Here is a 12,653-nt window from a genome sequence, read left to right on the forward strand (position 1 = left end):
GACAGAGATATAAATATATGAACTATTGACCTTTTTTAATCTCTTTCCTGCTCTCATTAAACACCAAGATGGCACCGGAGTAGGTCGCCACTGCACACAGGGCTCCGACCCTCCTCCCCTTGCGGCTCACCTGTGCTGAGAGGTCGTAGGGTGCTCCCCCGGCTCTCCTCATTCTGGGGATCCTGGAGTACCGTCGCTGAGCTGATCTTCTATGTGGCTGGCCAGGGGCCACTCCACTGCTGCGGGTGGTCAGGAGACGATGTGGTAGCCCCGGAGACAGGACGCTGTCGGTGCGGCTGGCTGCCGCCATGGGACCAAGCTACCTCGCTCTGCTGCCAGGGGACCAGGTTGCTTTGCTCCTCCTGTGTGCCAATCTAGCACTGCCGGGCTCCTGCATACAGTGGCTTGCAAAAGTATTCGGCCCCCTTGAAGTTTTCCACATTTTGTCACATTACTGCCACAAATAGAATCAATTTTATTGGAATTCCATGTGAAAGCCAATACAAAGTGGTGTACACGCGAGAAGTGGAACGAAAATCATACATGATTCCAAACATTTTTTACAAATCAATAACTGCAAAGTGGGGTGTGCGTAATTATTCAGCCCCCTGAGTCAACACTTTGTAGAACCAGCTTTTGCTGCAATTACAGCTGCCAGTCTTTTAGGGTATGTCTCTACCAGCTTTGCACATCTAGAGACTGAAATCCTTGCCTATTCTTCTTTGCAAAACAGCTCCTGCTCAGTCAGATTAGATGGACAGAATTTGTGAACAGCAGTTTTCAGATCTTGCCAAAGATTCTCGATTGGATTTAGATCTGGACTTTGACTGGGCCATTCTAACACATGAATGTTTGATTTAAACCATTCCATTGTTGCCCTGGCTTTATGTTTAGGGTCATTGTCCTGCTGGAAGGTAAACCTCCGCCCCAGTCTCAAGTCTTTTGCAGACTCCAAGAGGTTTTCTTCCAAGTTTGCCCTGTATTTGGCTCCATCCATCTTCCCATCATCTCTGACTAGCTTCCCTGTCCCTGCTGAAGAGAAGCACCCCCAGAGCATGATGCTGCCACCACCATATTTGACAGTGGAGATGGTGCATTCTGAGTGATGTGCAGTGTTAGTTTTCCGCCACACATATCGTTTTGCATTTTGGCCAGAAAGTTCCATTTTGGTCTCATCTGACCAGAGCACCTTCTTCCACATGTTTGCTGTGTCCCCCACATGGCTTGTGGCAAACTGCAATTGGGACTTCTTATGCTTTTCTGTTAACAATGGCTTTCTTCTTGCCACTCTTCCATAAAGGGCAACTTTGTGCAGTGCATGACTAATACTTGTCCTATAGACAGATTCCTCCACCTGAGCTGTAGATCTCTGCAGCTCGTCCAGAGTCACCATGGGCCTCTTGATTGCATTTCTGATCAGCAATCTCCTTGTTCGGCCTGTGAGTTTAGGTGGATGGCCTAGTCTTGGTAGGTTTACAGTTGTGCCACACTCCTTCCATTTCTGAATGATCACTTGAACAGTGCTCCATAGGATGTTCAAGGCTTTGGAAATCTTTTTGTAGCCCAAGATTGCTTTACATTTCTCAATAACTTTATCCCTGACCTGTCTGGTGTGTTCTTTGGACTTCATGGTGTTGTTGCTCCCAATATTCTCTTAGACAACCTCTGAGGCCGTCACAGAGCAGCTGTATTTGTACTCACATTAGATTACACACAGGCACACTCTAGTCATTAGCACTCATCAGGCAATGTCTATGGGCAACTGACTGCACTCAGACCAAAGGGGGCTGAATAATTACGCACACCCCACTTTGCAGTTATTGATTTGTAAAAAAATGTTTGGAATCATGTATGATTTTCGTTCCACTTCTCACATGTACACCACTTTGTATTGGTCTTTCACGTGGAATTCCAATAAAATTGATTCATGTTTGTGACAGTAATGTGACAAAATGTGGAAAACTTCAAGGGGGCCGAAAACTTTTGCAAGCCACTGTACATGTGGATACACCACGTGGGCAGCTACTCCACCGCTGCCAGTGGAACCAGGAGGACGCTACAATTAAAGGCGCAGGGGCCATTACACCGCGACAAAAGATCAGATGCTGCCGCAGAGGCCTGAATGTATCTAGGCCATCACTCCTCCAGCTAACCATCCTGGAGCCCTCTGCCTCGAACAATCATCTCCCACCCACACAGCCAGCTGCTTCAAGGGCCGGACACTGGATCCAGCAGCACTACATCCAGCCACAGAACCAGCACAGGACGGGTCCTAGCTGCAGTGCTAACATAGCCCCAGCCCCGCATGGAAAGTCCGGCGACTGCACCATAGGTGCCATGCATCAACCTCAGCCACTTTGAATCAGACGCCCAGAACAACCCCTAACATCGGGCACCAATCTCCTCTCAGACGTAGCGACAAAGTAAGCCAGCGGGACAATAACTGGACGCTACCTAACCAGGTCACACCGCAATCCTAAGGACTCTTCTCACTATCCTTTTTCAACTTATTTGTCTCTTTATCTTCCGTCTTCTCCTTTCTGTTTCTTTCCTAGGGCTAGACTCTGGGGGTTCTGATTCAAAGTATTGCTGCAGAAGTGTTTTGAGTACCATAGATGGCAGCGGATTAAACCACTGGGCCTTCTCCTTCTCCCGCGTAGCAGAATACTTGTGCCCATGGGAGTGATGTACCGTGCAATCCAGCAGGGGATCGGAGCGGCCCAAGGAGGCGGCAAGGGAGTGATCGGCCTGAAGAGTCACCATCTCAGATTCCCGTTTAAGTTGGCCACACACTGGTCATTTTGTTTTTCTGTTTGATTATTCAAACCGAAATATAGATTGATTATTCAAACCGATTAAATTATCGAATTGACAGAAAATTGATTACACAACTTTATGTCCGATCAATTCATATTGGCCGTCATTTTCAGGGCTGTAGAGTCAGTACAAAAATCCTCTGACTCCTCAGGTTAGGATTCCACCGACTCCTCTAATTTGCATATTACAATCTTGTTGATTGAAAGTATGTAACATAAAATGCATCTTTTAACTGCCAACGCTTAGGAATTTTAAAAGACAACTGAACTGAGAGGGATATGAAGGCTGCCATATTTATTCCCTTTTAAAGAGAACCTGAACTGAAAATAAAAAGTCAAAATAACCATACACAGGTCATACTTACCTCATGTGTAGTCTACTCCTCAATCTCTTTCTCCTCTCCTGCGTCCCGTTTGTCCACTGTGATCAATGGATTTCTCTGCCCTCCATTTTAAAATTGGCCATTACCCCCTAACAGATTCCTGGTCAGCAGAATGTTAAAATGTAATATCACCCACTTGAGCCATAGGGAAACATGGACATTACCTTGCACATTCAGTTGTAACTGACAGCTGCTTATATATAACTGACAGCAACTGGTATATTTCAGTTCTGACAAAATATTGTCAGAACTGGAAGGGATCACTGTAAGAAGAAAATGGTGAGCTTCTGAGAGGAACTGACAGTGAGGTAAGTATGTAATATTCATTTGCAGCTATGTCATGTGTCTATTTTAAATAATTTTCCTCACTTCAGGTTCCCTTTAAATAATGCCAGTTACCTGGCTATCCAGCTGATCTTCTGCCTCTAATACTATTAGTCATAGACTTAGGCCTTGGTAACATCATACGCGCTTCCATGCGCATTTGGAAGTGTGTATGGTATGGCAACATGCAAGAACGGCAAAAGGGTATAGACAGCCCTTCTGCCGTCCACATCAAATGCGCTGCGCAGCTGGGCGATGTGCTAGCGTACTGCTGCATGCATTCTGCCCGCAAGCGCTGAGCTGACCTATTCACTGTCAATGGATGGGATCAGCAGTGCAGCGGGTAGCGTGCGTTCTGATCGCACGGCCATCTGCGCTGCATAGATGTGAACGAGGCCTAAAACTAGTCCTTGGTAAGAGTACTTGTAGAAGGTACAGACAGGAACAAAGAACATCTATCAGGCCCTAGGCAATGTAACTGTGGGTACATGTAAGAGTGATGTGCAGGTACTCTGCAGGGGAATGAGGGGATTCTTCCTCTATTACACATTCTTCATGCACAATCTAAACCAGGTTTATGGGTGATAGAAAACACTTCTGTGTTCAATGTGCACAGCATTCTCAGTGGATTCCCTGCAGCTCTTTGGGAAGTGCATATGGAGAGTATAGTACTACTGTGTAACTTAAAGAGACTCAGTAAATTCAATAAACTCAGCTTTTTATTGCAGAAAGCTGTTCAACATTATTGCCCTAACTAAAATTCTGCATCCCCCGTGGCTGAAATCTAACTAAATTCCCCCAAACTCCCCAGGGGCACACTGCGGGGAGCGCTTCCGTGAGAGGCAGTTTTCGGCTGAAGCTCTACCTCTACACGTGTCTATCAGCGTGCATCTCCGCCTCCGCCCGCCCCTCTCAGTCTTACTTCAATGAGAGGGGCGGGGAGAGGTGGATATATGCACTGTTAGACGCGTGTAGAGGCAGAGCTGCAGCCGAAAGCTCTGCCTCTCACAGAAGCGCACGGGGCAGCAAAATCCATGACCAAGAAAGTTGTGGATTTTGCGAGGGGAGTTTGGGGGGGGGATTTAGTTAGACTTCAGCCGCAGGGATGCAGCGCTTTAGTTAGGGTAATAATGTTGAATAGCTTGTTGCAATAAAAAGATGTATTTTCGGAGACTTCAGTGTTTCTTTAAAGTAAACCTGAGACAGATGAAAGTTTCATACATACCTGGGGCTTCCACCAGCCCCCTTCAGGCTAATCAGTCCCTCGCTGTCCTCCTCCGCCACCTGGATCTTCTGCTATGGGTCCAGGCACTTGAGCCTGTCGGGCGCAGTGCGCATGCACACACTCCGCCGCCAGGAACATAATACACCTGCGCAGCACTATTGTGCAGATGCAGAACGCTCCTGGCTGTGGAAGAGGCATGCGGCCGGACTGCCCCTACTGGCTGAATTACCGGGAGTCATAGCAGAAGATCCAGGTGGTGGAAGAGGACAGCGAGAGACTGATTAGCCTGAAGGGGGCTGGAGAAAGCCCCAGGTGTGTATAAAATTTTTCTTTTCATCCGTCTCAGGTACCCTTTAATTCCTATTTATCAAACCAAATTTTAACAACATATCAAATTATTTGATTGAAGCAGCACAAGTAACTATTTTTGATCGGTTTATTTCATTCTTGTGGGCTAAGCACAGCTATTACTGTATGTATGTATGTATGTATATATATATATATATATATATATATATATATATATATGTATATATATATATATATATATATATATATATATATATGTATATATATATATATATATATATATATATGTATATATATATATATATATATATATATATATATATATATATATATGTGTATATATATATATATATATATATATATATATATATATATATATATATAATTTATGATTATTATCTGATAAATAGAATATTTTATCATATTTTCTATATCAATTACAGTTTAAATTCATTAGGAGTCGGTGCATATTTTTCCCGACTCAGACTCCGTGGTACCCAAAATTGCTCCGACTGAGACTTCGACTCCACAGTCCTGGTTATTTAATTTAATTTTTTTTCAATAAATTGATCAAGTAGGATGTGTTATTTCAATCGATGGAAAAGGAACTGAAATGTGAGAGTGTTTTCAATTATGTGTTAGACCTTTTATCAATTTTTTTCCCCAACGTATGTGTTATCAGCAATTTAGGTGTTCCACACATCAAGGTTGTGTGCATCGATTTGGATATATTATTACTATGTGATCGAACACAGAAACCTACTGATTAAAGGCAAGAAATGGAACAAAAATCGATCCTAGTGTATGACCCCAAAAATCCGATTATTGTTTCGATACATTCATTAATTTTGAATAAATTCCAATTCTTGTTTGGTCAACCGATTGTACTGTAATTGACCGATGTATGGCCAGCATGAGTCTGGTTTCCTGAAAAGCAAATAAAAGCCAAAAGCACAAAGGGCTGGGATTAAACAGTCATCACATTATAAATGAAACTAGCACCACACCACAGTGCTTATATTATTAGTGAAAATGTTCTGGCAGGTGCTCTGTCAAAAAGATGTAACACAGCATTTCATGCAAATGCCACATACATGTTAATATGTAGTTACATTAAACCATTCACCCTCTCATGCAGGATACAAGGTATTGTATTGTTTGGCTGTACAGAGAAAACACATTCAGACTTTGTGCGTCAGGCCTGGGCTGTCTTTGTAACCTATGTCCAGATGAGTGCTTGGATACCCAGTATGTAAATATTAATAATGGTATTTCTAACTAACCCATTAGAAGCAAGAGTTATAATACGCACTACACAAGGCAGAAAGCGGTTAATGCAATGCATGACATTGCAGCAGCACTTTATGAAAGGACTCCTGAAGTGAGAGCGATAGCTGCCATATGTATATTTATTTTTTTTAGCACTACACAACTTTCCAATCATTTATTACTTCTGTCCCAATATTTTTGAAACATGCCGCTGGCATTAAAATCAAAAACATTAGCTATGTTTTTCAATTAAACATAGGTTTAACCACTTAATGACAACCAGACTTATAAAAACGTCCTGCTAGAGCCTCTTAATGGCTCCAGGAGGTTTTTATAAGTCAATCAGTTCTGCTGCCGCTGTGCGCACTCCCGCGCGTGCATGTGCGTTCACGTGCACGTGAGATTAGTGAGGAAAAAAACCCACAAAAAATACACCTTTATTTCCAAATAATATATTGTCGCCATACTTTGTACTAGGAACATAATTAAAATCTTGTGACAACCAGGACAAATAGGCAGATACAATGTGTGGGTTTTATGTACAGTAGCAGTGTTTATATTAAAACTATGGGGGATGATATTGGAGAAATAGTGTATTTTTTCCTTGTTTTTCCCTTTAAAATGCATAGATAATAAAGAACTGAAAAGAAATATCAACCCCAAAAAGCCTAATTGGTGGTGATAAAAACAAGATATAACTCTTCCAACCCCTAATAGTAGTATTATAATCTAGCGCAAACTCAAGAGACCCATAGTTTTAATGTTAATGTTATCTTTTTATATGTTCAAAAATGTTGACTATTTTAATAACAGAAGGGGCTAACTTAGCTTTTATAGAAGGTCCATTGTAAAGACTGTCCGATACTCTCACATTATTCTTTTTCCCCTTTGGGCAATTAAGAACTAGTAAGAATTCATAGACATTGATGGAGCTACTCGAATGCCTTCAAGAAGGCTATAGACTGTCTACTTATGAGACCTTTTGAACAACAGAAGGACTTCCCTTCATTTTTCTTTAACCAGTTCGGCCTTTCTGGACGAGCTTTCTCGTCCAGAAAGGCACTGCTACTTTCCCTGCGTGGTGCGCGCGATCGGGCGCGCGCCCGCCCCCCGATCAGTGAATGGGAATATAATTCCCATTCACCGATCTAACTTCCCCGCAGAAATACCGACGCTTTCTCTCCAGAGAGCGTGGTATTTCTGCCCCCCAGGAAACAACTCCCCTGCATTTAAGTTCCTGGATGCGACATCGTTCGCATCCAAGACTTTTCTCACGGTGGCCATCTTGTGGCCAAATAGTAAACTACACCCACACACAGTTTTAATTAAAGAATTACATTATTTTACATTTAAAATTAGCAATTTCCCTCCCACACCAAAAATTACCCACATACACTTTTCATTTTAAAAAAAATACAATAAAAAAAAACAAAAACATCATAAAGACCCAAGGGTCTGAACTTTTTAAATATGCATGTCAAGAAAGTATGTTATTATATTATTTAAAATTATAAGCTTATAAATAGTGATGGACGCAAATTGAAAACATGCACCTTTATTTCTAAATGAAATATCGGCACCATAAATTGTGATAGGGACATCATTTAAACGGTGTAATAACCGGGACAGATGGGCAAATAAAATACATGAGTTTTAATTACGGTAGCGTATATTAATTTCAAACTATAATGGCCAAAAACTGAGAAATAATGATTTTTTTTTCATTTCTTTCTTAATCTTCCTGTTAAAATGGATTTAGAAAAAAATAATTCTTAGCAAAATGTATTACCCAAAGAAAGCCTAATTAGTAGTGGAAAAAACAAGATATAGATCAATTCATTGTGATAAGTAGCAATAAAGTTATAGGCGAATGAATGGGAGGTGAACATTGCTCGGATGCATGAGATTTTTGGCACTGCAGCGCTGAACCGGATAATAATTGAGACAAGAACGTTCTATATTATGATATTGCATATTGTTAGCTGTAACCATTTCCTTTTGCTGTACTGTTCATGTCTATATATCAGCCTTTCTCAACCTTTTTACTCTGGAGGAACCCTGCAAATAACTTTTGGATCTCAAGGAACCCCTGCAAAGAATTTCTAAATCTCGAGGAACCCCTGCATTTATTTTTCCGGAGGCATGGCCTTTAAGTGTAGGTGAGGCTGTTTATTTCATTACCCCCTAATACACTGCCACTCATTATACTGTGCTCATAATTATTCTGACCCTTAATTTAGTGCTCCTTTTTACAGTACCCCCTATTATAACCAGGGCTGTGGAGTCGGAGTCGGAGTCGTGGAGTCGGAGTCGTGGAGTCGGGCAATTTTGGGTGCCTGGAGTCGGAGTCGGGAAAAAATGCACCGACTCCGACTCCTAATGAATTTGTAACTGTAATTAAAATAGAAGATATGATAAAATGTTCTATTTCTCAGATAATAGTCATTAAAAGTAATGTATATATACAGTATAAATACAGTAATAGCTGTGCTTAGTCCACAAAAATGAAATAAACCAATCAAAATTAGTTACTTGTGCTGTTTCAATAAAGCAGTCCCCGTATTTTTAAGGTCAGATATACATATCTGATTGTGACTGTATATATGATGTGTACACAGGAATCTCTTATATATACTAAATAACATCTATGTTGTAAGTATAAAGCCTGATGTGTAGCCGTGTCACTAATAGAGATGGTCAATGAGGTGGAAATAATTCTGCATTGATGCTGATTTATGCAAATGTATGCACTCCCTTTGCTGATGAAATCAAATAATTTGATATGTTATTAAAATTTGGTTTGGTGACTACAAATTAAAGGGTAACTGAGACGGATGAAAAGTAAAGTTTTATACATACCTGGGTCTTCCTCCAGCCCCCTTCAGGCTAATCAGTCCCTCGCTGTCCTCCACCACCTGGATCTTCTGCTATGAGTCCTGGTAATTCAGCCAGTCAGCGCTGTCCAGCCGCATGCCGCTCCCACAGCCAGGAACATTCTGCACCTGCGCAATAGTGCTGCACAGGTGTAGTATGCTCCTGGCGGCGGAGTGTGTGCATGCGCACTACGCCTGACTGGCTCAAGTACCTGGACTCATAGCAGAAGATCCAGGTGGTGGAGGACAACGAGGGACTGATTATCCTGAAGGCGGCTGGAGGAAGCCCCAGGTATGTATAAAACTTTAATTTAATCTGTCTCAGGTTTACTTTGTTACACAGTAGTACTATACTCTACATATGCACTCCCCACAGAGCTGCAGGGAATCCACTGAAAATGTTGTGCACATTGAACACAGAGGTGTTGTCTGTTTACAATCTCCTTCTTCCCCTGCAGAGTACCTGCACATCATTCTTACATGTACCCACACTTACATTGCCTAGGGCCTGATAGATGTTCTTTGTTCCGGTTTTTACCTTTTACAAGTACTCTTACCAAGGACTAGTTTTAGTCTAAAAGGAATAAATATAGTAGTCTACATATCCTTCTTACTTCAGTTGTCTTGTAAAATTCCTAAGCGTTGGCAGTTAAGAGCCGAATTTCATGTTACATACTTTTAATCAACAAAATTGTAATATGCAAATTAGAGGAGTCGGAGTCGTGGAGTCGGTGGAATCCTAAACTGAGGAGTCGGAGTCGGTGGATTTTTGGACCGACTCCACAGCCCTGATTATAACGTGCTTTTATACTTCTTCCACGACGGGGGGGGGGAATGCCAAGGAACTCTGGGGTTCCAGGGAACCCTAGCTGAGAAAGCCTGCTGTATATATTTGTCAACTACAATAAATAAAATTTAAAAAAACAAAACAAGATATAGATCATTTCATTGTGATTAGTAGTGATTAAGCTATTGGCAAATGAAAGGGATGATCACTGAAAGGTGAAAATCGCTCTAGTCTGTTAGGGTAAAAACCCCTTTGGGGTGAAGTGATGAATGATTTGCCCCCCCCCCCCCCAGGCATTTAATTGGGGAACGCTCAAAATGCTCATCCAGAGCCATGAGCGTACTAGAGATGAGCTGCCTATAAGATAGTCATAAGTTGACGAGTTAGTAACTTACATGATATCCAGCACAGAATCATTTCGGATAATCTTGTGGCTGATGTCAGCCATAAGGAACAAGCCCCCATCTGTCCTCCGTATGCTGGCTGCATATCCTGGCCATACTTGCAATCTATAAGAAAACTAATATTAGTTAAAAAAAAACAAAAATCATCAAGAAATAAGAACAAACATGCTTGGGTTTGGTTGTATTCATGGTTAGGTGTCATGACATGAATGTGGAAGTCCAGCAATTGTCTTTATACGCGAAAAAGATTTAATTAACCAGAACCGGCATTTCCCTTTATAAACAAAGATTACTGTGATTGGCTTACAGTAATCATGAGGTCAGGAGCCAATGAAATCAACAGTAGAGCAAGCGGGCTGCAGCATCGGAGTATTGGCGCAAACAATGGAAGCAGAAGGCATTCGGAATGCAGAAGCTGAATTCTCTGCCCTGGCAGGCTTAGGCAGATTTAATTAGAGCATAGTTTTCAACTATGCTGGTCCACAACCAGTCGAAGTCCAAAAAATAAATTAAAAAAATTGAACAAAGCAAAATGTAATAGCAATATATGAATAAAAACAGTACTAATCTTCTCTCCTACCTAGTTGCACCTGATGGACAGGTAAGACAGATGTGACCAAGTGACACCCAAAGCAGGTAGTATACTATATGCTAAACTACATATCTCAGAATCTCTCCATAAACCATGTGTGTACAAAAGGTGGTGGGTCTTTGTACCTCACGGGAAGTAGGCGTGGAGAAATTGTAAGACCTCCATTCTCGTAACGGGGCACAGTATGGTCTGTGCCTGCGAAGTACACTCTTGGTGACATCAGCGGGAGCGAGGACACGGCAACGCAGGCGCAGTGGTTTTCAGACTTTAAAGTCTTAAATTCCAGAAGTGAACCGGAGGCGGGGCCGGAGCATCGGTGAGTGGCTGCGCAGGCACAGGATGTCTGCGGGGGACCATTAGAAGCCCCAGGTAAGTTCAACTCATTTTCTCCCAACCCCCTACAGTATTCCTTTAAAACTGACATGTATGCATAAGCCAGAAAACGCCTAGATATAGTGGGATGCGAAAGTTTGGGCAACCTTTTTAACTGTCATGATTTTCCTGTATAAATCGTTGGTTGTTACGATAAAAAATGTCAGTTAAATATAGGAGACACACGCAGTGACATTTGAGAAGTTAAATGAAGTTTATTGGATCTACAGAAAGTGCGCAATAATTGTTTAAACAAAATTAGACAGGTGCATACATTTTGGCACGGTTGTCATTTTAATGATTCCCAAACCTTTAGAACTAATTATTGGAACTCAAATTGGCTTGGTAAGCTCAGTGACCCCTGACCTACATACACAGGTGAATCCAATTATGAGAAAGGATATTTAAGGGGGTCAATTGTAAGTTTCCCTCCTTTTTTAATTTTTTCTGAAGAGTAGGAACAAGGGGGTCTCATAACAACTCTCAAATGACCTGAAGACAAAGATTGTTCACCATCATGGTTTAGGGGAAGGATACAGAAAGCGGTCTCAGAGATTTCAGCTGTCTGTTATCACAGTTAGGAAGATATTGAGGAAATGGAAGACCACAGGCTCAGTTCAAGTTAAGACTCGAAGTGGCAGACCAAGAAAAATCTAGGATAGACAGAAGCGACGAATAGTGAGAACAGTCAGAGTCAACCCACAGACCAGCATCAAAATCTTGCTGCGGATGGAGTCACTGTGCATCGTTCAACCATTCGGCGCACTTTACACAATGAGATGCTGTATGTGAGAGTGATGCAGAGGAAGCCTTTTCTCCGCCCACAGCGCAAACAGAGCCGCTTGAGGTATGCTAAAGCACATTTGGACAAGCCAGCTTCATTTTGGAATAAGGTGCTGTGGACTGATGAAACTAAAATTGAGTTATTTGGGCATAACAAGGGGCATTATGCATGGAGGAAAAACAACACAGCATTTCAAGAAAAACACCTGCTACCTACAGTAAAATATGGTGGTGGTTCCATCATGCTGTGGGGCTGTGTGGCCAGTGCAGGGATTGGGAATATTGTCAAAGTTAAGGAACGCATAGATTCCACTCCGTATCAGCAGACTCTGGAGACCAATGTCCAGGAATCAGTGACAAAGCTGAAGCTGCGCCAGGGCTGGATATTTCAACAAGACAACGACCCTAAACACTGCTCAAAATCCACCAAGGCATTCATGCAGAGGAACAAGTACAACATTCTGGAATGGCCATTTCAGTCCTCAGACCTGAATATAATTGAAAATCTGTGGTGGG

At 42.0% G+C, this 12,653-nt stretch overlaps 1 protein-coding gene across 1 annotated transcript in view; it reads right to left on the reverse strand.

Annotated features, from left to right (window-relative positions):
- Positions 1–12,653, reverse strand: part of PIWIL2 (piwi like RNA-mediated gene silencing 2) — a 217,451-nt gene that overhangs the window by 122,053 nt on the left and 82,745 nt on the right. Inside the window, exon 10 of the mRNA XM_068274691.1 lies at positions 10,382–10,495. Coding sequence (XP_068130792.1) covers positions 10,382–10,495 — 114 coding nt within the window. The remainder of the gene's footprint in view (positions 1–10,381; positions 10,496–12,653) is intronic.

Source organism: Hyperolius riggenbachi, chromosome 3, assembly GCF_040937935.1.
Source record: "Hyperolius riggenbachi isolate aHypRig1 chromosome 3, aHypRig1.pri, whole genome shotgun sequence".
Taxonomy (NCBI): Eukaryota; Metazoa; Chordata; class Amphibia; order Anura; family Hyperoliidae; genus Hyperolius; species Hyperolius riggenbachi.